Source organism: Tenrec ecaudatus, chromosome 16, assembly GCF_050624435.1.
Source record: "Tenrec ecaudatus isolate mTenEca1 chromosome 16, mTenEca1.hap1, whole genome shotgun sequence".
NCBI classification, from domain to species: Eukaryota; Metazoa; Chordata; class Mammalia; order Afrosoricida; family Tenrecidae; genus Tenrec; species Tenrec ecaudatus.
This window is the reverse complement of record NC_134545.1, coordinates 72269579-72295453: the sequence shown is the minus strand read 5'-3', so window position 1 is coordinate 72295453 and position 25875 is coordinate 72269579. Positions and strand designations below refer to the sequence as shown.

Below are 25875 nucleotides of genomic sequence, written 5' to 3'. Positions count from 1 at the left end.
GTGTAGAGGATTGATCAGTTTTGCCATCCCACAAGGTTTAAAAGAGGCAGTTCCACAGAGTGAGACGGGGAGACAGCACTACCAAGAAGACCCAGTAGCCAAGCATATCCTTTGGATACAGGTCTTTGCACTGAGGACCTTCTGGCCCTGAAAACAGACAGACAGCTCTATTACTGGAGACAGTGGGAAGCTGTGGCAGAGAAATGGCACGGGAGAACCAGGAGAGAGCTGATAATGTAGAATAGGGTTGTGAACTTCCCAGTCCACAGGGCTAACCGAGCGAGTGAGAGCATCCACCCACAGTGTGAGGAAGCTGAATGCCTTAGAGGAGGAGGCTTCTTGCTGAAAGGCAGTGTCTCCGGGCTTAGTCTGATGGAGCTGAAGAGCTTTGTAATGCTTGCCATCGCAGGACAGAGGCTCTGTGAGTGACCAGGAGAGAGGCACGCTTGAGGGCACAGCTGAGCCACCGCTGTCCTAATTGAAGAACTGTGTCCTGATACGTTTGAATTGCATCCACGTCCTTCCTGATCCTGCACTGTAACCTCTTACTTCCCTAAGAAGCCCCATAATTAGGAGTATCTGTAAGTTTACTGTGACTATTGTAATAGATTATTCAGCTCAGGAGAGAAGTAGAGAGTGCTGTGGGAGGGATGGTTGGTGTCTGAATTGGCAAAAGAAGGTGGAAAGAGAAGGTGTCTCTACCCTACATCTGAAGTACTGCAGCAAAGCAATTCTTTGTTAGGATAATGTGGTCTTAACTCTTAGGATGATTTAAAGTAGTGAAAGTTAAAGGAAGAAATGATGAAGTTAAAAAGCTGAATAGAAAATTTCAGAGAGTAGCTCGAGAAGACAAAGTACTATGATGAAATGTACAAAAACATGGAATTAGAAAGCCAAAAAGGAAAAATATGCCCTTCATTTCTCAAGCTGAAAGAGCTGAAGAAAAAACTCAAGCCTTGAGGTGCAATATTGAACAATGTAGGACATGTCAAAAAGACACAGGTAGAAATACAAGAGTCAAGAAATACAAGAGTCACTACCCAAAAGAATTGGTTAATGTTCAGCCATTTCAAGAATCAATGACTCTAAAGTATGACTTCCAAGCTGCGCTGAAGGCATCAGTAAAAACCAAGTCTTCGCGAGTTGACGGAATTCCGTTTGAAATACACCACCGGAATCACGAACTAAGGAATTTGAAGACAGCTTCTTGGACAGCCAACTGGAAGAGATCTATACTTGTGCTCGTTCCAAAGAAAGAGGACCCAACAGAATGAGGAAATTACCAATAATTATTCATGTCACGTGCAAGTGAAGTTATGCTGAAGATAATTAAAAGACAGTTGTAACTGTACATTCACAGGAAACTTACAAAAGTTCAAACTGAATTCAGAATAGGATCTAAAACAAAGGACATCATTGCTTATTCTATTGACTGTGGAAAGGCATTTTATTGTGTGGATCATAATGAACTATAGATAATATTTCAAAATGGTAATTCTAAACCACTTATTTCATTGTGCTTATGTATAACCAGTATATCGACCAAGGATTGGCCATGAGAAAGAACAAAGGGATACAACATGGTTTAATATCACAAAAGTTGACCATCGGGGTTGTATCTGTGTGTCATGCTTAGTCCGTCTGGTTGGTGAGCAGACTGTGAGGAAGAACACTTGAGAATTGGAGGAAGGCTCCTGTCAAGCCTGCGCCACACAGATGAAGCCAGCTTGCTTGCTGAAAGCAGGAGGACTTGGAGACACTTGCTGGTGAGGAGGAAAAACTGCACCTTTCAGTATAGATTGGAAGTCAATGTAATGAAGACGCAATTCTCACAACTGGGCAAGTAGACAACGTGGTTTTTTGGTTGTTGTTTTTACAACATGTTAAGTGGAGAAAATATTGACGTTGTTAAAAGATTTCATTTACTTGGACTCACCATCAATTCTCATGGAAGCAACAGTCAAAAAATCAGGATGTTGAATTGGGCTAATCTACTAACTGCAAAAGACCTGTTTCAAGAGTTAAAGAGCGAAGATGAGAGCTAAGGCACACCTGACCCATGTCATGTGTTCCTAAGCCTCATATACATGTGAAAGCTGGACAGGGAATAGGGAAGCTTGAAGAACAGTTGAATTGTGGCGTTGGTAAAGAATATAAAATATAACATGGGAAGTCAGAAGAAGGAACAAATCGTTGTTGGAAGAAGTACAGCCAGATAGCCTCTTAGAAGCAAAGTTGGCAAGACTTTGTCACACATACTTTGTGTGTATTATCATGAGGGACCAGTCTCTGGAGAAGGACATCATGCGTGGTGCTTTGCAAAGTGTCAGGAGAATGGAAAACCTTCACGGAGATGAGTTGACTATGTCTTGCAACAGTGGGCTCAAGCAACAATTTTGAAGGTGGCTCAAGATTGTATACATAGGGTTGCTGTTGTACATAGTGTCGCTATGAGCCAGAACTGACCTGGCAAACAACACAATAAAATAATACAATAAAAGAGTAAACATCAAAGGGAAGTTAAAGTAGATAAAGGATAACAAGATCTGTTAAAGGAAATGTAAATAGACTAGTCAGGTTGGGCTAAAGGATTTATGTAACTAGGGAGGCTTTGAGGTAGAGTCAAGGCACTAAATGTCTGATAAAGAGGCCTCAGTCTAAAGTCAGGAAACATAGCTCTACTTTTCCTTTTCTCAGCCTTTCCAGTTTATTGGTGATGGACAGAGGCTGGTAAGAGATACCCCATAGTAGTTTTGAAGTCCATTGTCAACAAGCATATGGAACAACAACAATAACATGCATAATGCTGACGGGAATGTAAATTATATAATGCTGTCAGCGTCTTCCCCCATTTTCTTTTATAGACAGTACTTAAGATCATGAGGTTTATTAGGGAAGTTAACAGGTTGCAATTCAGATTTAGAAATGCCCAGGACGTACATAGGTCTTCCAGTCAGGACCGCCTCTTCTCAGCAGTGCCTATAGGCACACCTCTCCTAGCCACATGACCTGTTAGCTCCTTCTCTGAGCATTTTTAGCACTGATAATAAATGTCCAAGGCACCCTCTGCCACTCAGTCATCAGCATCAGCCTAGAGGTGCTCAGTGCTTCACTCTGCAAGGAAGTCTCTTGCCTAAGAGCACTCAGCTTTGCTTTATTCTGGGAAGCTCTGGTTCTTCTTTCTGCCACACTTCTGGGGTCACAGCTTGCTTACCCTGGATGTAGGAGGTTCAGAGCACAGGCATCTCAGAGTCCAAAGAACATACAGATGCATCTGGAAAAGAAGAACTACACCTCATTTGCATGGCTGTGCTAGAAGGGGACACTTGATGGCATAGTGAGTTATGAGTGGCCTGTTAGCTGCCACAAGGCTAGCTGTTCACAACCATCATGGTGAAATACAAATCAGTTTAGGATATTTCGCATAGCCGAAGAGTAAGAAAAGATTTCAAGACAATTTAAACAATTTTATGAATGGGTGGGACAGTAGAAAAGCGCTATGGTCCATAATTGTATTTATTTCCTTATTTTTGTTCAATTAAACAAACTCAAGCCACTGTCATCGTGTCAGCTCCACCTTGTGGCAGCTCCGGAGCAGAGTCGAGCTGCTCCTTGCGGGCTTCTGAGACAACAAATCTTTTCTTTCTTTCTTTTTTGAGATTGCAGATCTTTCTGGGAACAGACAGCCCTCCTTTTTCTGTTGGGAGGGGCTAGTGGATTTGAACTGCCAGCCTTGTAGTTAGCAGGCAAACACCTAACTGACAGTGCCACCTCAACTTCTGTTTGGCTCATAGCTCTATACAAAAAAATGTTGCTAGGATATGACCCTATGATCAACACATTTATCCTAATCTCATACAAGTTATAGCTAATATGCTGTGTGATGTTAATCTAGTTTTATGGTAGTACTACCCCTAATACTTATTTTTTGATAAAAATATTTCAGAAAAATGTAATGACAGAATATTAGGTAAATAGAGTACTTTCATTTCCAAAAATTTAATTGAAATTTGAATCTGTCGTGCTTATACTATTTGCTGTGTTCAGTAAGTTTTGTCATATTTTTATTTTCATGGAAACTTTTGTGTCATTGTATAGGTCACAATAGATCCAAGCTAAGATTAGTATATACTCAATCAGACTGGCTTTCCTGTCTCTGGTCACTTAGCCCTAGGAGTTGACTTTAACTGACCTACCCATGACAAGGGATGACATGTTAGAACAATTTGAAAGTATTTTGTTAGTCTGAAAATATATTTAACTATATACTCAGGTAGTTTGAAGGAAGTTGGGGCTGTGTCTTGAATACTCTGTTAATATGAGGAAGAGAGACCCCTGCAATTGTATATTTCACGGTATCCTTAACACCTTAGTCTTTCATCTTGAGGTTTCACTTGCATCTGTCGTGATAATTCTACTAGGAGAGCGAAATCAAGCTGGACCTTAGAGTCTCACTGGAGCATTGGGAGGCCCTAAACATATCTTTTCAATCACGTATCCTATTTTCTCATCTCCCAAGAGCTGGCTTTAATTGCCTTGGTTTCTTTAGAGTGGGAGCCTCAGAATAGGGAAGGCTAAGGTCAAGAGGCCTAGAAGAGCCTTGGAAAATTCTTGCATGACTGTTCTTTGTGCGTTAGACTTGACAGATAATCTTTGAAGTGCCTATATCTAAGTATCAAACTAAAGGAAGTTTTCTGTTTATTTTTTCTACTAGGCAGAGAAACTAATGAAGCAAATTGGTGTGAAAAATGTGAAGCTTTCAGAATATGAAATGAGTATTGCTGCTCATCTAGTAGACCCTCTGAACATGCACGTACGTATCTTTCATCTTAAGGATTCTTTTTGTCTAGCATTTTAAGTCAAGGGTCCCTACAAAAGTGCCCTGGCTCCGTGATTTATAAGGTAGAGTCACAGAACTGAGCAAATAGTGATCTATAAACTTTGTTAGAGCAAAGGAACCAAAACAAAATCAGCAAAGGGAAAAGTGTGTAGTTGGAGGAATTCTGACAGAAGTTTCCCAAAGTGCTTTCCCAGTGACTCACACAGGATGCACTTAATTCTTCCAGCAGTTAGGTGTGACAAGTGTGGGATGTTGTCTACAAGGAAGCTCACGATAGATTCAGCTGGGGACTGGTCACATAGTATGAGGGGGTACCCCCCCAAAACCCACCATTTCCCCTAAGCTATGCTTTTAAATGTTCTTACAAAACAACCTTATCACCTTTAAGGTACTCACCATGACCCTTAATACATACGCAATTTCATTCTTGGAAACATTTTCCAAATTCATCTGGTCGGATGGCTGACAGCATCTCCCTCGTTTCTTCACCTCTTTTATGTAGTCAAATCACTATCCTTTCATGCCCTTCTTCCTTCCCTGAAACAACGGAGCAAGGTCAGGGGAGTAAGATGCATTAGGCAAAGAGAGGCATGTTGGTTTTTTACCCAAAACTGACTCACTTTGAAGTGGCTGCATGTGAGTAGGTGCATTGTGGTGGCAAAACCAGTCCCCCGTCTGCCACAAATCAGGCCTTTCTTGGGCACACACTGTTAACGTAATCTTTTCACAACCTCTAAATAGAAAACTTTTAACAGTCTGACCTGGTGCATTGAACTCCAAACGCACTATGGGTTGACATTTTTGTCCATTTGGGAAGTTGAGGGATATCCAGAATGAGGTTTGTCAGACAATCAACATTTCTTTTTTGAAACGAGAAAACCACTCATACACTTGAGTTTTTCCTATAGTGCTGTCCTGTAAGCTGTGTTCAACATCATAAATCTGCAGCATTTTTCCCTAGCAGGAAACAAAATTTCACAGCCACACGCTCTTCTCTTAAATCGGCCATCACAAAAAAAGAGGTTCGAGCAAAACTATTTTTATGAAATAATTCACTGTGAGCAGAGAGCAACTTCCTAGGCTATTCCTCTGGGTGCCCTAACTCAGAGCGAGTTGCTCCGTGCTCACCTAGTTGGGGGAATTGCATACTACGAAAGCTCTGCTTGTTTTGGGGGTACCCCCTCATATATACCCAAGTCTTAGACTCTTGGAAAAGAAAGCAGGTGTCCAGCACAAACTGTTGTTGGCACTGGTGAAGCACAATGAGCTACTCTTATCTGGGAGTGGTGGACACTCTCCGTACATGGATGTTCCCAGACACCCTCCAAAGACCACTCTAGGTAGAATTTGAAGGAAATTGGGCAACCTATTATCACTTTTTAAAAAAAGAAAGAAAATAGGGTGGGGCCCTGTCTAAAGATAGTATCAGTCCTTGCATGTTACATCTTTTTCTGTACACATTTGTTTGGCAAAACTCTTATGGTTCCCTTTGCAGCATATTACACATTTCGCTTATAAGTCAGGTGAATACTTGCTTCATGGAGTTTCAATTTATAGTTCCCTATAGTATGGTAGACAGAGCATAGGATTTGGGGCATCAATTTTTCCAATTACTGCTTTGACAATTGATTTCCTTTTTGAACCTAAGTTCCTTCATGTGTAATCTAGGAATAGCATAATTGATAGACTTTATAAGGGTTATTTTGAGATCAGATTGTTGTGATTTGTAAACTAGGACCATTTGTAACTTTGTCACTGCAATTATATATTTACTTACTTGATACTCTAATAGTATGTTGACATAACCGAGTAAATAGAAATGTGATATACCCAACTTAAATTTATAAATCTCCCTTTCTAATTGATTCATACATTTATAAAGTCCCCTTCTTGAGGCCCACACAGCTGAGTAAGTCTGTACTAACAGGCCCAGTGTTTCGTGGCAGCTAGAGTAAAAGTAAGGTTATAGTTTTTTAAAGAATTGCTACTGGTTTGTACCCTCCCACTTTTATCATTCTTTATGTTAAATTGTAAAGAAGGTAAATCTGTAAACTACTGCCTCTGACTACTGTCTCTGTGTGTGAACCCTTGGCTGCGGCAGTGTAGAAATTGATCATTTTTAGAGGCCCTTTCATCCCATCTTCATGTTCTGCTGACCCCCAACCAGACCATGATTGTTGTTGCTACTTCATCACTGTCGTGTTGCTACTGTGATGAGTTGGGCGACCCCTGTGAAAAAATTGTTTGACCTCCCCAAAGGGGTCGCGACCCCCCAGGTTGAGAACAGCTGGTTTAGAGTGTCAAGGTTTAAAAAAAGAGAATTTTTCCAGTTTCATAGCAGTTTATTAATTTTATTGCTATTAGATGTTTCCCACCCATGTTATTAAGTATTTTAGTACTTTTATTATTAAAATGAAATAATCTGGCTAAGGTGTTGCGAGTCTCTGGAACTTATTTATTTTCACTTGAGAATGCATTAATGTTGAAATTCATGTCGACCTTACATTTTACCAGGTTACTTGGAGTGACATAGCAGGTTTAGATGATGTCATTACAGATCTGAAAGACACGGTCATTTTACCTATCAAAAAGAAGCATCTGTTTGAGAATTCCAGGCTTCTGCAGCCTCCGAAAGGTATGGCAAAAGTTTAAATGTGCTAAAGAACCTAAAGTCTTACAAACACTGAAACTTTCCATTATGGAACTGGTTTTTGTGAAACTGGATTTCCAAAAGAATACCATGATCTATGACTTCTAGGTAGTGGTTATAAAAATAATAGATTATTCTTCACTTTCACAAATTTACATATCAACCCCTTTATTTCAAGTATATTTCTATTACTTTCAAGTAATGAAAATTGTGTTGTGAGATCATTGGAAAGTCTCTCACAGAAGGGATGATATAGCCACTTAACTATCCTCTAGTTCTTTAATGTCTCCTCCCCTTACTATTATGGCCTTAGTTTTACCTCAATCTTGTTAGACTGACGTATGTTCATTTATATAATTAAGCTTGTTCGATGCGTGATAGCCAAGATAGATTAAACTGTTCAGAAACAGTAACGGAAGTGGGGGATGGAGGAACTGATAGCAGTGTTGAACAGTAGAATTGTGGGTGAATTGCATGGGGTTAAGATACAGCAATTATAATATGTAATAATAAGGGTTCCTGAGGGATAGGGTGGGAGAGGGAGGGGATAAAGGGGAGCTGATATCAAAGAGTTCAAGAAGAAAGATGTTTTGAAAATGATAGTGGCAACAATTGTACAATTATGCTTGATCTAATTGAATTATGGATTGTGAGGTAAAAATATGAAGCTACTTTTTTAAAACTTTTCAAGGTAAAACTTCTTTTTGATGTCTTTCAATTGTGGTGAGGTTCCCCACCCCCCAGTGACCTTAATTATTTTTAAATTACAGTGATTCTTTTCAGAAAATTGCCTTTGAGTGAAGCTTTCTTGCTCTTAGGTGATAATTATTTTTGAAAACCTTCAAACTAAGGAATTAAGATTGCTCCTAACTGTCACAGTTTTATTCTTGTCCATGCAAGATACCAACCCTGCTTAAGGCTTATAAAGGTGCTTTAAGTGTTAATTACACAAAAATTTACAATGAGAAAAATAGATGTCTTAGTTTGGTGCTCACAGTTTAGCATATTTATTTCCATCTAGTGGAAGCTTCCGTTAGATATATTGGCAAAAGTAGACAGGTTTGATTTTATATTGCTAATCAAGACTGAATGCAAAGGTTAGACATTGTGTGTGTGTGTGTGTGTGTGTGTGTGTGTGTATTACAGCCTTTAGATGTGCATGTTATTATCTCCTCAGGTCTGTCTAAATAAGATAGAAGTTCCGGGGGGACATGGGAGTGAGGGGAGGGGGTGAAGGAAGTCGTGTTAAACCCAGGGACAAGGGAACAACAGGTGATCCAAATCAGTGGTGAGGAGGGTATAGGTGGCCAGGTAGGGCGTGATCAAAGGTATTGTAACCGAGAGGAAGTACTGAAACCCCAGTGAAGGCTGAGCATGATAGTGGGACAATAAAAGGCAATAGTAAAAGGCAATAGAGGAAAGAGCTAGGCTGCAAAGGGCATTTATAGAGGTCTAAATAAAGGCATGTACATATGTAAATATATTTAAATATGAGGGTGGGGGGAGATAGAGCTATGAGAATATATTTTTAGGTTTAGTATTAAGGTAGCAAAAGGACATTGGGCCTCCACTCAAGTGCTCCCTCAATGCAAGAATACTTTGTTCTATTAAACTAGCATTCTGTGATGCTCACCTTCCCGACATGATCGCAGAAGACAAATGGGTGCATAAGCAAATGTGAAGAAAACTGATGGTGCCTGGCTATCAAAAGATAGTGTCTGGGGTCTTAAAGGCTTGAAGGTAAACAAGTGGCCATCTAGCTCAGAAGCAACAAAGCCCACATGGAAGAAGCACACCAGCCTATGTGATCCCAGGTTGTTGAAGGGATCAGGTATCAGGCATCAAAGGGGGGAAAAAATTGTATCATTGAGAATGAGGGGTAGTGCGGAGTGGGGGTCCAAAGCCCATCTGTGGACAACTAGACATCCCCTTACAGAAGGGTTGCAGGGAGGAGACAAACCAGTCAGGGTGTAGTACAGCACTGATGAAACATACAACTTTCCTCTAGTTCTTAAATGTCTCCTCCCCTGATTATCATGATTCCAATTCTACCTTACAAATCTGGCTAGACCAAAGAATGTACACTGTTAAAGATAGGAACTGGAAACACAGGGAATCCAGGACAGATAAACCCTTCAGGACCACTGGTGAGAGTGGTGATACCTGGAGGGTGGAGCAAAGGTGGGGTAGAAAGGGGGAACTGATTACAGGGATCTACATATAATCCCCTCCCTGGGGGACAGACAACAGAAAAGTGGTTGAAGGGAGACATCGGACAGTGTAAGATATGACAAAATAATGATTTGTGAATTATCCATAGTTCACGAGGGAGGGGAAAATGAGCTGATGCCAAGGACTTAAGTGGAGAGCAAATGTTTTGAGAATGATGAGGGCAAAAAATGTACAAATGTGCTTTACACAATTGATGTATATATGGATTGTCATAGAGTTGTATGAGCCCCCAATAAAATGATTTTTAAAAGATGGAAAGTATCAGAATGCTATGAAGTATGTTCAAGGTATGATTGCTTCTAATCTGATTTTGCAGCCATATCAGAGTACATTAATTTATATATCTAAGGTAATTGAATTACAGTACCTGATACTTGCACATTAAAAACACATTTTACTATATATAACTGAAAAAGTTAAATACATCTTCATGTAATAAAAATCATAATTTATGATCTACCATCTACATTGTGAATTTACATATCTAAGGTAATTAAATTATAATACAAGATACTTATGCATTATAAAAAGAACTTTATATTTAATGTAACAAGAAGTTAAATACATCTTCATGTAACAAAAATCATAATTCATGATTTACCATCTACATTGTAAAGAATTTCAACAATAATTTTAGTATAGTCAAAGACATAACATTTGAATTTTTAACATTTTTGAAATGTAAAATTAACAATTCTACCATTACCTATGATTTGCAAATTCTACCCATATTACCTATGATTTGCAATTTTATTTATTTATTTTCCTTTTTTTACATTTTATTAGGGACTCACATAACTCTTATCACAATCCATACATATACATACATCAATTGTATAAAGCACATCCATACATTCCCTGCCCCAATCATTCTCAAAGCATTCGCTCTCCACTTAAGCCCTTTGCATCAGGCCCTCTTTTTTTTTTCCCCTCCCTCCCCGCTCCCCCCTCCCAATGTGCCCTTGGTAATTTATACATCGTTATTTTGTCATATCTTGCCCTATCCGGAGTCTCCCTCCCCACCTTCTCTGCTGTCCCTCTCCCAGGGAGGAGGTCACATGTGGACCCCTGTAATCAGTTCCCCCTTTCCAACCCACTCGCCCTCCGCTCTCCCAGCATCGCCCCTCACACCCTGGTCCTGAAGGTATCATCCACCCTGGATTCCCTGTGCCTCCAGCCCCCATATGCACCAGTGTACAACCTCTGCCCTATCTAGCCCTGCAAGGTAGAATTCGGATCATGGTAGTTGGGGGGAGGAAGCATCCAGGACCCAGGGGAAAGCTGTGTTCTTCATCGGTACTACCTCGCACCCTCATTGACCCATCTCCTCTCCTGAACCCCTCTGAGGGGATCTCCATTGGCCGACACTTGGGCCTTGGGTCTCCACTCTGCACTTCCCCCTTCATTCAATATGGTGTGTGTGTGTGTGTGTGTATATATACACACACACACACATATATATACATATATATCTTTTTTTTTACCTCAAACATGAATTTTTGCAGATAACCTGTGAATTTTTATGAAGTGGGTAATTCTGTTTCTGAAAGAGGATGACTTCCCAGAACAGCATGCGGTTTATTAATTAAGCAAAATTTTATGTATTTTCTGGAACAGTGCCCTCTATTTTCCCGTTAACAAAAAGTATTTGGTTTATTATGATTTTATTTAAGTCCTTTAGATTGCTGAACAAGAAAAAACTTTTGCTTTTTTTACTTCCCAGTTTTACTAAATTCATGCTAGTGAATTTAGGAAAGTAAAGTGCTCTTTAAAGTGCTATTAGGAAACTTCCTTTCTCATCATTCATGTCTTACTCTAGGTGCTTTGTTGACTTACCCATTGAGTTTGATTGAGACCCTCAGTCAGCATTCTAATTACCAAATTATGGAAGGGACATACAGCATTTAGAAAACTCTGCTACTTATTTGAAAACATTATCCAAAAACGAGATAGTTCCTAGATGTACTGTATTTTTATGCAAATAACGCACACACCACCAATTCCCTTCCACCTCCCACCCCTCCACTCTACCCACGTACACACAGACTCTTAAACTATTAGCAGCAGCCGATATTAAGGGCTCAAGTAGAAAGCAAATGTTTTGAGAATGATAATGGCAACAAATGTACAAATGTGCTTAACAATGGATGTATCGTATAGATTGTGATAAGAATTGTACGAGCCCCCAATTAAATGATTTTAAAAAACCAATGTGCATGTAAACAGCCGCAAATTGTTCTCGGGGTGATGAAGTAACCGACTCAGAAGCCAATAAACTCACTCTCAGTGACAAATCACATGCAGGCTGCTCCCAGGCCACACTCGCCTTACTTTTCAGTCTGTGATGTGCCACAAGCGATGTCCCAACTGGATAATAAGATACAGAACATCTGCACTTCCTGTTTACACACACCTCTGATGTTGGAGAGCAGAGCAAGGCAACACAGTTCACAGGGAAATTAAACTTTTGCTTCTCAAGCAAAAGAAGCAAACACTTTAATAACATGATATTTTATGACATCTTTTCATCTCTGTTACCACAAACCACTAGGACTTATTTTACAAGTTTGTTATATTTCCCAACTATTTAGCCACTGTCTCTAACACAGTTTCGTTTCCTGTCTTAAGTATCTGATGAAAGTGGAAGAAATTCCCCCTGGAAATTTAGCATCTTATACTCCAATTTTAGGGACTTGAAGGACCTCCTCAGGAAGTCCAGCCACACCCTCATTCAATAAATCTGCAAGACAAAGCAAAATATTAGCACAGTATGCTGACCTGGACGGTGGAGGCTGTGGTCGGGGGGGAAAACGTATGCTTGCATGAAAAATGTGGTATTTCAAATTTTTTTGAGTTATACAATATATAATTCATATATCATTTAAAGTTTTCCCTGTTTGGACTTTTTAAGTTTTGGAAATACTTTTAATCAATAACGAATTTGAAAGGAAACTAATTTACTTTTTGTCGATGTAAATCAAATATTAGCATACAGAATTAAGCTGATGGGAATAAAATATTCAAAATGGTAATTGAATAAAATGGATCTGACCAAATACATTGCATATGTTTACGAGGTGGTGGTGCAGCTGCAAAGTCAACAAAATTTGAAGGTGTGTTTGTGTTCATAGCTTTAAGAGCCCTGTGTGTAGAATGAGAGTTTGAGGGGAGTTCTGAATTCCTCATGAAATTATTGATCAAAATGATGAGTATAATCATCCTAAGCTTTTGCTGTCATCCTTTGTTTTCAGCTTCATGTGAATTAAATGAGATTAGGCTTACATGCTTTCTTGTTTCACTTGAGTCATTTAAAAGAAGTGTTAGAGAAGCTTCAGATTATATCTGCTTTGTCTAAATTTTAAGCACTTGAATGAACTTAATTGAAAATTGCAAATAATACTCAGAAATAATTAACAAATACTTGCAGAGTTTCTGGATTTAAACTTAAAAGAAAGTTGGCTTTAGAAAAGTTTAGTTTTAGATAATTAGACATAATGATAGTTGGTGTTCTAACAAATCTTTAAAGGGGTGAACAGAAATTGTGTGTGTGTGTGTGTGTGTGTGTGTGTGTGTATGCAAAGAAGTCCCTTTGAGGACTGAGATGCGTCTGATTCAAGCTGTGGTATTTTTATCTGTCTCATGTATGTGGAAACTAGACACCAGTTAGGAAGCTCTGAATGAAGTCACTCTTTTTCAGTTTCATATGTAGATAATTTATTTATACACAGGGCCATAATTCTAGTATTATGATTTGTAAAATGCTACTTCATTTTAGTTGAAAAGCAGTTACTGATGATTCTGAGATTATTGAAGACCCCAACCTATTTAGAATCTTTGTATATTAAAGGTACCTTAATTTGTATTTGGAAGCAAACTTTTCAGTGAGTGCTGTAGATTAATAATACAGTTTTATTCCTTGGCTGTTATAACAGAAGTGTCTGGTAATATCTGTTCCTTTTTTAAAAAATCTGTTCCTTTTAAGTAAAGTTCATTATCTTTTTTTTTTTTAAGTTCATTATCTTTTTGAAAATAAACATATCCTTTTGGCCAAAGCTTAGGTTTTGAGCAAAAGCCAAGGTAATCAAAGTGCTTGCTCTATTAGCTTGTGTGTTAGCCAGGGTTCTCTAGAGAAACAAAAACCAGGACACTTATGGTTTTATATAAATATGTATTTATATATAAATGGGTTTATACAGCAATAAGGAATATAACAGCTAATTAGTCCACACAGCAGTACTGGGGGGTCTCAGTTCAACTCACTTTTGTGGAACAGTTAATATTTTGGAATTCCTTCAACTCATATGGATTGCTGGGTCCCAAGTCAAGGAAGCAGATAGTGGGGTCCTCCCTGAGGCAAGGCTGACAGTCTGCCACAGGCAGCAAACAGCAAGGTGGGTCAGCAGCAGTCAGGACCTGGGGAGGTTAGCTAAGCAGGCCCAGTTGGAATACCTATTCAATTCAAGTAATACAAGGTGACAGCATCCACCAGCCTGAAGTGATGTATGACCAGCAGCATGGCGAAGCAAATCTCAAAGGAGCCTCAAGCTCTAGCTAGGTATATGATTCATGGATGGGCGTGGCCCACAGGTAGTGTAGCACACAGGTTGTGGCAGAAAACTAGCTAAAGCAGCAGCACACTGGTCTGATCAGAGAGCCTTGCTCTCCAATCAAACTGACCTGATGAATTCCACTTGTTCCTATTGACCAGGTTGTCACAGTAAACCTAACTCACAGCTTGTGAAGGTTAAGGGCATTCTATTATTTTTGTCAACCATTGATAGACTAGTGTAAGTTTTGATAATAGTATTTGTTGAACTGAATTTTTCTCATGGAAGGAAAGGCATAACAAAGCTGTAAATTCCCATGTACATGTCATTAAAATGTAGAACCTCCCTTTCTAACTAATTCATGAAAACAACTATTAACCATGTTTTTTCTTCATTATATGTGTTGGATTTCCAAAATATTTTTACTTAAAATGGGGTTCTGTTCCTGTATCATAAGTTGGTTCTGATATAAGTCGAATCCTCCTAAATTTTTTTATTATTAATGCCTTTTATAATCAATATTTTAATAAATTGTACACGTTTTTCTTTGGGGGTTGGCATGCGTATGTCAACACCAGTAAATTATGTGCCACAACATATTTGCAGTTTATATTACTAACAGGGTACCAGTGAAAAATAAGGTTCATGGAAACTAAAAAAAAAAAAAAAACAACTCAAAACTCAAATATATTTTAAGTAGGGCACTACTTTGTATATATTTTTCATATTATTCTATAGTTTATGCTTTTTAAAAAAAAGACTAATAAAACCACACTCAACTATTAGGGAAAATGTTAAGCTAGGTAGAATTGATATAGCGATTGTCACATAAATGAAAGCAAACATCTCAGTCTCTTAAAGGTAATAATGTCATCACATTTCATGTTTATTCCTAGGTGTTCTTCTCTATGGACCTCCTGGCTGTGGTAAAACATTGATTGCCAAGGCTACAGCCAAAGAAGCAGGCTGTCGATTTATTAACCTGCAGCCTTCAACACTGACTGATAAGTGGTATGGGGAATCTCAGAAATTGGCTGCTGCTGTTTTCTCCCTTGCCATTAAGTTACAGCCCTCTATTATCTTTATAGATGAAATAGGTATGTTTTCTATGTGATCACTTTAAAATAGCATTTTTAAAGTTCGTATTTGGATAAACATTTAATTTTAATTAATAAGCCCTGTTAATAAAACAAGCCTTGGTGGCATAGTGGCTCCTCATTAGAAGGACAGTAGTTCGAAACTACCAGCTGTTCTGTGGGAGAAAAATGAGACCTTCCCCCATCAATATGGACAGTCTGGGAAAGTCACAGGGAGCTGTTCTACGCTGTTCAGTAGGGTCTCTGTGAGGCAGAATCGGCTCAGTGGCAGAGAGTTTGGGGTTGGGTATGAATCAAGCAGAGAACCTACATTCCAGCGTGCTGTGAGCTGTTCCTGTGTTGTGAGGGGAAGCTCCTAGTCTCACACCCTTTCCCCAAAGTTCTACTTGCCATATATACTCTTGTATAAACGGAGATTTTCAGCACATTTTTAATGCCGTTTTCATGGTAAAATTAGGTCTTTCAGTTGATATTCGGGTCGGCTTATACTTGAGTGTAGTAATTATTTTCCAGTCTCTCAATACCAAGTATTTTACTTCTCTTACGTATGTTGACAAATGTAATTTGGGGAAGTCAAGATAACAAATTGTAATTTAGCTTACTGAATCATTTACTCAAAATATTTCAGGATATCAGTATAATCTCCTGAAGAAACATAATTAAGCCCTTTCCCTTGTAATTTTTAATAGTTTCTATGTTTGTTTAAATGATTTGAGATAATTTAAAACAGTTCCTTCTCTTTTCTTTTCTTTTTTTTTTGCGCCTCGTAGATTCTTTCCTGCGGAACCGTTCAAGTTCTGATCATGAAGCCACAGCCATGATGAAAGCTCAGTTTATGAGCCTCTGGGACGGATTGGACACTGATCACAGCTGCCAGGTATAGGAAAGGAATCTTCCATATTTCTGTGTTGTGGCCTTGAGTCTAAAGTATAGGCGCTTACTTCGCACGCTTTTTTTACACAAATTTTCACAATTATTTATACTTTGACACTTAAGTGATGAAAATCTTAGAGAATGTGATATGTATAAATTTCATCCGTTTAGAGGTTTTATGTTAACAAAACGTTAATAACTAATAACCTAACTGCTTTAAACAAATGCAATAGGGGAAAAACTAGGGGAAAGGTTCTCCACAGAATTACGGAACTATTATGGCAAAGACAAGGAAATGTGCATTTTCTTTTTTAAATCTTACTCTTAACTCTTTTGCCACTTACTTGAATTTGCTGTGATCAGTTACCCTCTGTTCTATGACTCTGTTTTCACTGGTTGTTGCAACATGCACATTCTCGCCCATTACATGTGCTCGTGCTTCCCTATCTTTCTCCATCCCGGTGGAGGGATAAAAACATAAGGCTTTTCCCTGACCACTTTATGGTTTAATTGTCCTTTTTAAGAAATACCTTATTGGTACAATTTACTGTAGAAAAATCACAAGATTCAGGAAAACCCCATCCTAAATCTCACCACCTGAATCAGTGTTTCCCAAAGTGGGTGATATCGCCCACTCACGGAGCACTGAATCTTTCCAGGGCACTGCAAAACCTACACTTTGTCCTGGGTGACACGCTGCAGTACAGAGGTCTGTAATGGCCATGGGAATGCTGAGTAATTTTTCTTCTGAAAAGAGGGCAATAGGCCAAGTAAGTGTGGGAACCCATGACCTAGATAACATCTTTTAGCTTTAAACACACATACATCACACAATTTCACAATTATTTCTGTCTTTACACTTTATACATTTCCCAAACTGTGTTCCAAGGAATGTATGGTAGTCCATATTGGACAGTTACAATTCACTTAGATATTCTCCCTGTCCAGTTATTTTCGTATTTAAGTTTGGCTTCAGTTAAGTGATGTTTTTCAAATCCTCTACTTCTGCTCATTGGTTGTTGTGTGTGCACCTCATGCACGTTTTTTGTTTTAATGCCCCCCCCCCTTTAAGAAGAAAAGTGTTTTTGAGGTCGTATAGGTGTGAGACACATGTGTCCCAGTGGACTGTGGCTGGTAGAATTGGTGAGGTGAGACCCACTTTGGATTCTTGGTTACACGGGTCCCCAGTAGGTGTTAGCACATAATACAATTGAGATCATGGCTTCCTGGAAACTGAGACACTGACAGTGTTGGTTGGGCAATGTATGCCTGTGAAAGTGTTAAAATGTAGGTGTCTGGGGACAGTCGTGGGAATGGAGGCATCAGTGTAGCAGTTTATGAATAACAGAACCATGAGAGTTTAGTGCCTTATGAGTTGGGCACCTAACTGAAAGGTCAGCAGTTCAAACACCAGCTACTCTGAAGGAGAAAGATGAGGTTTTCTACTTCTGTTAAGAGGTAGCACCTTGGAACTGGTGGGGACAGGCCTACCCTGTCTTATAGTGTCCCCAAGAGTAGAAGTGGACTCAGTGGCAGTGTTAGAAGAGAACTGGAAATAAGCTAGAGAATTGAACAGTCTGAAAAGGGATCTCATAATTTTGCCAAGCCCCAATTTCCTCATGTTATTTATCCTTTAATAAAAAGTAGATCCATTTGTTTTTGGCATACATTAAATTTCTATCTTCCAAAAATAAGCAAACCATCTCTACGTTGCAAGAGTTGCAGACATGTTATTTTCTCCTATTGACAATAACTTTCTGACATGTCAATGAAAAGCCATTATCATTGACAGGCTTTGGGAGTTTTCTCAGTACTGGGGCAATTAACAAAATGTAAGTCTTGATGACCCCTTGTGATCACTCGCTTCCTCTTTACTGAGCTCCTTCATTTACCTTTAACACCGAGTCTGTTAGGCCAGTGGTCTTCAAAATGGAGTCACAGAAATTTATATTTCCAGGCCCTCAGCCTTCATGTGTTCTTTTTATTGACGCTTATCTCCCTGAGAACATACCTGTGGTGCCCCTTACACCCGCCTCCCCCTTCAGGGAAGAAAGGCAACCCTCACAGTTGCTTAGTGTCCAAACGTGGTTCGTGTCCCAGAGGTCAAGAGTTCTGAGGTACCGCCAAGGAAGGGTTTTCAACCATCAGATTGGTGTTTGTTTATTTTTTAAAAGAGATTCAGATAATGTTCCCTTTAATTGAGTAGTTTATTTTTGCCTCCTACTTCCCTCCTTTTATCTATCAGTTTCTGAGAAAAGAAATTCTCTGAGGTCTGGGTTGGAGATAGATTTCTCTAAAATGGTTTGTATTTGTTTCTGCCAGGTGACTAAGGGGCACTACCAAGCCATGACCAATTTAAATGAAATTCTTGGCTGAAAGTAATGCAGATTTGGACTAAACACCTGGAGAGCCAACAAGGGTATTTTCGGAGGAGATTACCTCCCCCAACACCAAGGTAACATAAGACAGGCAGTTAGTTGTCTGTGCAGGCCCTTGGTGGTGATGGAGGGAATCTGTCCACATTCGTTCTCCCTTACACTAAGCCCTCCATTTAGCCTTTTAGTTGAACACAAAGCAGTCTTTATCCTTAGAATTGTCTCTTCCCCTGGAAGGCTTTAGAAACCAAAGCCAAGTTCCCTGGATTTGGAATATGCTCCTAAAGAGCAAATTGGCTCCATTCTATCTCCTTGGTTCCTACTTTCAATTAGTTCTTGTCCTCTGATTATTCCACTTATGTGCCAGGTAAGTAAGATATTTTAAAGGAAAAGAAGGTATTTCATCTTGCGTATTTGTTGGGGGCATTTGTCATCTATTGAGAAAGGAAATCCTAGGATCCCACACCACTTCCACCCTCTAGTTATTTTCATGAATCAACTCCTTAGATCTCATGGAAAAGTGGTGAGAAAGTTCATTTGTTATTTTTAGCTGTAGCGATACTTTCTGTTTTGTAATCTATTTTTAACAATGTATTGAGAATCAATATTTCTTTAAATAATTGCTTTTCCTTTTCATATAGTGTGTCTTTATAGATTGCCATTTGAATGTACCTTTATAGTCCATGTCTTTTAACTTTAAAAGAACATAATTTCTGTCTCTCTGTGTTATATTCTAGGTAATTTCTGTACCTTTATTTTGCAAGTCAAATCAAAGTTCAGTTGGATCTTCTTTGCTGTTTACTTTTTCATTTACCGTCTTTCAGTTATACTTTTTTGATACTAGAAACTAAGATTCTTTCCAAGTCTGTCAGGCCATATTTTAAAGTATATTTTATTGTGTTAGATGAAAGCTTACACATCAAGTTAGGGTCCAATTTGACAAGTTTTAGACATTTTTTTCTGTAATTTGGTTGAAGTTCTAGTGTATCAGCCTTCTCATTTCCAGTCTGTGTTTTATGCTTTTCTAGAGCAGGTTTCCCTGGCCTTCTTTGTCTTCTTATTGTTGCTTTGGGGGATAGGATGACTTGTTTAGTCCCATGTAGTTGATTGTTTAAGAGAGTAGAAAACTTAGGATTGAGAGTGGTCTATTTTGTAGTCCCATCTGTTACTTGACTAAATGTGACTTCTAGGTGTTTCTTCGGGTCTGAGTTCAAGATTTCACTTGGGCAACCATCTCAGGGACTCTTCCAGCCACTTAGCAGTTGACCAAGTGATAGGCCTTTGTTAGGGGTCTCAGCCGTTTTTGATGGACTCTTGCACATTCCTCAGGTTTCCATTTGAATTAAAACCAGAACTTTGGCCTCCATTAGCTGCATTAACCTTGGCTAGTGGATATAATCATTCTATAGCTGTATAGCAGGGATAATATTTACAGAGAAATCACAAACCAAACTCATTCCTATTGAACTAATTCAGACAGTTCATTTATCAGGTACCATCGAGTTGTCTCTGACTCATGGCAATCCTCTATGCTATAGAACAAAACCCCACCCAGGCTTGTGCCATCCTTTCCGTTGTAATGTTTGCGCTCAATCCTGCAGCCGCTGTCAGTGCTTCTTGTCGTGGGACTGATATCGAAAGGAGAAAGAATGAAACCCACTGAAGAATTGTGCAGTCTTAAGGACCGAATGCAAGTCACATGCTTACAAAGTGCCTGCCAGATTATTCAAGGGGCTTCAGAAATTCACAGGAAGTTTCGTTGTCTTTTAACTTTAGCTTTCCAACAAACTCTTGGAAGCCCCTCATAAGTAGTAGAATTATTTGGTGCCTAAGTTGCAGGTCATTTGTGCTAAAGAAATTTTGCAGTTGCCTTCTGCCATATTTTCCCCCTAAAACAAATAGATTCAGACCCAAGATCCAGGTTTACTAGTTACGAACCTTGAAATCCCAAAATATTTCTCAAGAGGTGCACGTGTGTGTGCACGCGCTTGTGTTTGCTCATATTTACATCTCTATTCTAGATATTAAGCCTGCCTCTAGTGAATGGGTTTTCTAAGATTTCACCATTGTTCACAGGGCCAGAGAATATAACTCCTGGTTATATGTAGGGTGATCTCATCAAGCACGCTAACCTGTAAGATATCCAGTGCACACGCAACTCTCTGAACATGGGTCAGTGTATGTGGTCACTTCCACCTTTGCTTGTCCACCTGAATTTTACCAAAGGTTCTCTGCTGGCACCAATATAGTATTTATTTTTACCTTTTTTTGGTTGGTTTTTAACTTTTTTTTTTTTGCAGACTTGTTAATTAATTTGCTTGAGGTGTTTTATTGTTTGTTTAATGTTTACAGTAAGGTTTAAGAATATCTTAAGTCCACCACATTGTATGAAATCAAAAGTCTGAACCATATCACTTTCAAGGAGGAAATTAAGAACATGTCATAACATGTCTTTCTATATCGCTTTTATCAGAGTGTAGTCTCATTGTAAGTGAAAGTTGTCTTAAGCTTTTATTGATTGGTTAGACAAGAAAGCATAATAGAAGAGTAGCTTCAGGTTACATGTAAGTACTATATCCAGGATGTAGTGTTCATCTGTGTGTTAGTCTGGATAGATTAGAGAAACATTCATAGACACTTGTGTATAAGAAAGAGGTTTATATATGAGAGCAATTGAATATTGAGAAAACATCCCAGATCAAGTCCAAAAGTCTGATAATAGCCCATATGTATGATAACAGTCTATAAAGTCCTCTTCAGACTCTCACAACACATGTAATGATGCCAAATGTAGGAAGCTCACAGGCCAATGGGTGGAAGCTCTTGTGGATCCAGTGGCGGTGTAAGCATCTCAGCACTGGCAGGGGTCTCCACGTGGCTCAGCTCTGGCTCCGTCAGCCTCTCTCCATGTGCCTTCTACACAGGACTGTCTCGCAGAGAGAGTGAGAGTCTCCTGCCTCCAAGTAGGAAATAACAGGAGTTCCCAGAATCCTCAGGAGAAGGTCATGCCCACATAGGAGGCCTCATTGGCTATATCCTGATTGACAGATTAGACTCCACCCCTACACTCTTAATCCTCGAATTGACACCAGATTATTGTTACTACCACAAGCTGTTTATAGTGTACAAAATAGAGGTAATTGGGTGAAGTATGTATCAGCGACACCTAACCAGAGTTCCACAACATAATTTTGATAGAGCACACATTAAGAGCTGAGTTTTTAGAACATTATTCCTTGTTACACTAACAGCAGTTACTGTTTTCATTGACTCATTTTGATTTGAGGAAACAAATGAAAATTTCTCCCCTTTTTTATTAAAGTTGAGTAACATTTTTTTAACCTTTGGTTGAGGGAGTTAAAATTCACTATTAATTTGAATGAATAGTTTGATGCATACTTTTCTTAGGAGGCAAACACCTTTTTCTAAAGTTGTGTGACTGCGGGTAGAGCCACGTACGTTAGCACTTTCTTACAAATGTGACTTGGTGTGGAGAACAGAGATGGAGAGTAGCCCGATTAAACCTGTCACCAGTAGTAGACACCAAGTAGCTGACGATGTGCTTTTCATCTGGAAAGATGTGAAGGTTATTTATTATTATTTTATAATAATAATAAATAGACGTTTTGGGTTATTATTTTAAACTTGTTTTTTATTATTATTAGTTGGAATTGAATCCATATGTCATATCATTTTAAATTTCTTTTTTCTTTTTCTAAATCATTTTATTGGGGGCTCGTACAATTCTTATCACAATGCATACATACCTCCATTGTGTCAAGCACATTTGTGCATTTGTTGCCATCATTATTCTCAAAACATTTTCTTTCTACTTGAACCCTTGGTATATTCTTAAAGTTGTTGAGACATAAGTTCAGATCAAATTATGTTTGCTGTCAAACTTATTAAAAAGTTTATCTTCGTATTTTGTGTTAAAGGTTTAACAAGCTCTGACTTACTCAACTGATGCCTAAGAGATGTGTTAATTTTGTTGCCCAGCTATTAAATAATAAGTACTGCTTTCCATTTTTAATTTGAGCTCATCTGCACTGAATAAATTAGTGAATTAATAATTTGATTTAATTAGATTCAATCATAAAGTATTTTATGAAATCCAAGCAACCTTTATTAACATCATTATCAAAATGACAGTTTTTAAAAATATATCCTCCATCTAGGTCTATATACTCGGAGGCAGTGTTTTCATCTCTAACCTTTCCTTAAAGAATTCCATGCTCTTCTCTTTACCCATATCAAATTGGCACTGTTGGTATCCTCAAGGGCCTTAAAAATCTTTTCTTTCGGCTCTGTGGGATCCAGCCCACATCCAGTTGGGTCCTAAGGGATGGTTGTGTAATTGAAGGGAAGAAATTAAGAGGCAGACAAAAAGTTTTGGGGTGATCACCTCCTTGGTATCAGGAACCAGGTCAGAAAGAGAGAGAGAATGTATTCTACCAATTTACATAGTCTTAGGGTATGCAAGCCCCACTAATTACAGGTAACCACATACATAACAAAGTGGACAATATCTTAATCCCTGAGTTCATTGGAGGAATAGGGATGGGGGAGTGACTGTCCCCTGAGCTGGGGGAGCAACCGCCTATAGATAAAGGTGCTCACCAGATAGCAATCAGCCACATGCTTGTAAGAGGTAACTTTAAGGTAGCACTTTTATGGGAGGATATTGTGGGGATTGTTTTTAATTATAAGAATGTGACTGGTACACATCTCCAACTCACAAAGAATTTGCCCACATACACGCTCTTCCCGGTCCTCGGTTTCCCACTTGGCACAACAGGAAATCTTGAAAGGCCAAGATTCGGAGCTGTAGGAAGGATGGGATAGGTTTTCCAAAAGAATGAGCAGACACGTTGTTTTAAATATAAAAAATTTCTTAGCACAATTTTCCTGGCCTTTTTCTAACCAAAGCAGTTTTTAATTTTCTTAAAACATGCTTATCAGAAGCCCCCATGATTATCCTGTGAACTTCGGGAATATCTGTCATGACCCCTTTGGAATCTTAAAAACCATTTGCCATAAATCTCACAAACTGACTTCTTGCCTTGATTTTAACTAGATTCCCTCAGGTCACTGCTTTGAATTGGATGCTCTTTTTGAGGACACTAAATAAGACAAATCAAGAATTGCGAGAGCTTGGCTGCCGCCATCACTGGTCACAGCAGCATGTTTAAGCGTTTCCTTTGGAATCAGTATGTACATGTATGAGCTGGAGTCCTAGTAGCAGTGCTTCTTTACTTATTCTCACACATGAAGTGTTTGAAGCAGTGCATGGGAAAGGAAGCGCCAGTGTATATGTGAAGGTTGTTGGGTTTGGTGCCTTAAACGCACTCCTTAACATTTCTTTCACTGAAACTGCAAGTGTTTTCAGTCACTCTTGAATTTTCTTAGCTGCAGTTATCCTGTTCATATTCATTAGTGCCCTATTGTACTACATATACTTGGAATTCTTGGCCCTTTTCTAGCTTTTCATATTCTGTTATTGTTCTTATACCGCCTCAAGCCCAGAGTAGCTTTTGTGACTTTGTGCACTCAGTTCTTGTATCACTGCATCTCTGTTAATGATGAATAGACTTTATCTAAAAAATGTAATAATTTATACTCATTTTTTGTCTTTAGCACTTATTTCATTTGATTAGTCTTAACATTTGGTTTGTTTCATATATGATAGTAGTTTTTTCTTTAAAAATCAATTTTATAGCTTTATGGAAAGTCAATAAAAATAGGTGAGTCATTCGAGTTAGTCAGGGTGCGATGTAGCAACGATGAAACATACAACTTTCCTCTACTTCCTAAATGCTTCCTGTCCTCCCACCCCACTATCATGATCGCAGATCTACCTTACAAATCTGGCTAGACCAGAGGATGTCCACTGGTACAGATAGGAACTGGAAACACAGGGAATCCAGGACAGATGATCTCTTCAGGACCAGTTGTGAGAATGGCAATTCCAGGAGGGTGGAGTGGAAAGGGGTGCAGTTGCCCTGTATTACTGAACTGACGTTTCCCAATTGATAGTTTTTCCCTCTAGGTGGCAGTCTCCCACAGTTACTGAAAGTGACCTGGCTCTGAGGCTCTTGTGTAGCATTAAATGTAAAGAGTAGAACTAGGATATAAGATTTGGTAGATATTGTAGCATTTTTTGGAGTTATATTTGAGATTACTTCAGAAATCCAAGATTTCTTGGGTTAAAATGTACTGATATTGAAGAGTTTTAAGTTTACATAGAATATCAATAAATTTCATTTGGATACCAGATGCATGCTTTTTTTTAGGTCATAATAGAATATTGACAACTGATATTGAAGTCTTGCAGAAATTAGCAAGTTTTATCTTTGTGTTTACTGGTTTTGATTTTTAAAATGGATGCTTGTTGTCATGGTATTTTTTATGACTAAATTACAGACATGGAAGGGCTGACTTTGTAAATCTTTCTCAGCATATTGATGTTTTCTTTTACTTTGTTGCCCTCGCTTAAAGTTGGATTGTTTTTTTAAACGTTTTACTAGGGATTCATACAACGCTTATCACAATCCATACATACATCAATTGTGTAAAGTACATCTGTACATTTATTGCCCTCATCATTTTCAAAGCATTTGCTCTCCACTTAAGCCCTTGGCATCAGCTCCTCCTTTTTTTCCCTCCCTCCCCGCTCCCCCAAAGTTGCATCGTTTGAGGTTTTATTTCAGTTACTGAGTAACTGAAGTGCTTATAGTGAAAGAGTGTCAATGTGAAACCTAGAGGTAAAATCAATTTTAGTAGTGTTGCTCAAACCTGCAACCTTAGTATAAATGGTTTTTAGTCATTTGGTGTATATTCATTAAGCATTTATATTTTGTACAAAATCCATTAGTTTTAAAATCATTAAAGTTTGTTTTTGTTTTTTTAGTAATTATACTTGCAGTTATACTTATATTTAATCACTAGGTGTCCAGTGAAATGGATCAATTTTCCCAGTTTTGGTAATCTTGACATTATTTAGGGTTAACTTATATTTACTTTAAATTTAGATTTGAGTAATACTGGATTAAAGGCAGACTTCTTACAGATTTCTTTCAAGCCACATATGCTTATTCTTTTTAGGAATAGTGAACATAAGGAAAACCAGTGTTGAATTTACTATGGTGTGTACTCTCTGTGTATTTAGGTCATTGTGATGGGAGCCACTAATCGTCCTCAGGACCTTGACTCAGCTATCATGAGGAGAATGCCTACAAGATTTCATATCAATCAACCGGTA

At 38.6% G+C, this 25875-nt stretch overlaps 1 protein-coding gene across 2 annotated transcripts in view; it reads left to right on the top strand.

Annotated features, from left to right (window-relative positions):
* Nucleotides 1-25875, top strand: part of ATAD1 (ATPase family AAA domain containing 1) — a 46460-nt gene that overhangs the window by 7980 nt on the left and 12605 nt on the right. For both annotated transcript variants that reach the window (XM_075534777.1, XM_075534776.1), the window contains exons 3-7: nucleotides 4715-4813; nucleotides 7355-7475; nucleotides 15166-15366; nucleotides 16137-16243; nucleotides 25783-25872. In XM_075534777.1, coding sequence (XP_075390892.1) covers nucleotides 4715-4813; nucleotides 7355-7475; nucleotides 15166-15366; nucleotides 16137-16243; nucleotides 25783-25872 — 618 coding nt within the window. The remainder of the gene's footprint in view (nucleotides 1-4714; nucleotides 4814-7354; nucleotides 7476-15165; nucleotides 15367-16136; nucleotides 16244-25782; nucleotides 25873-25875) is intronic.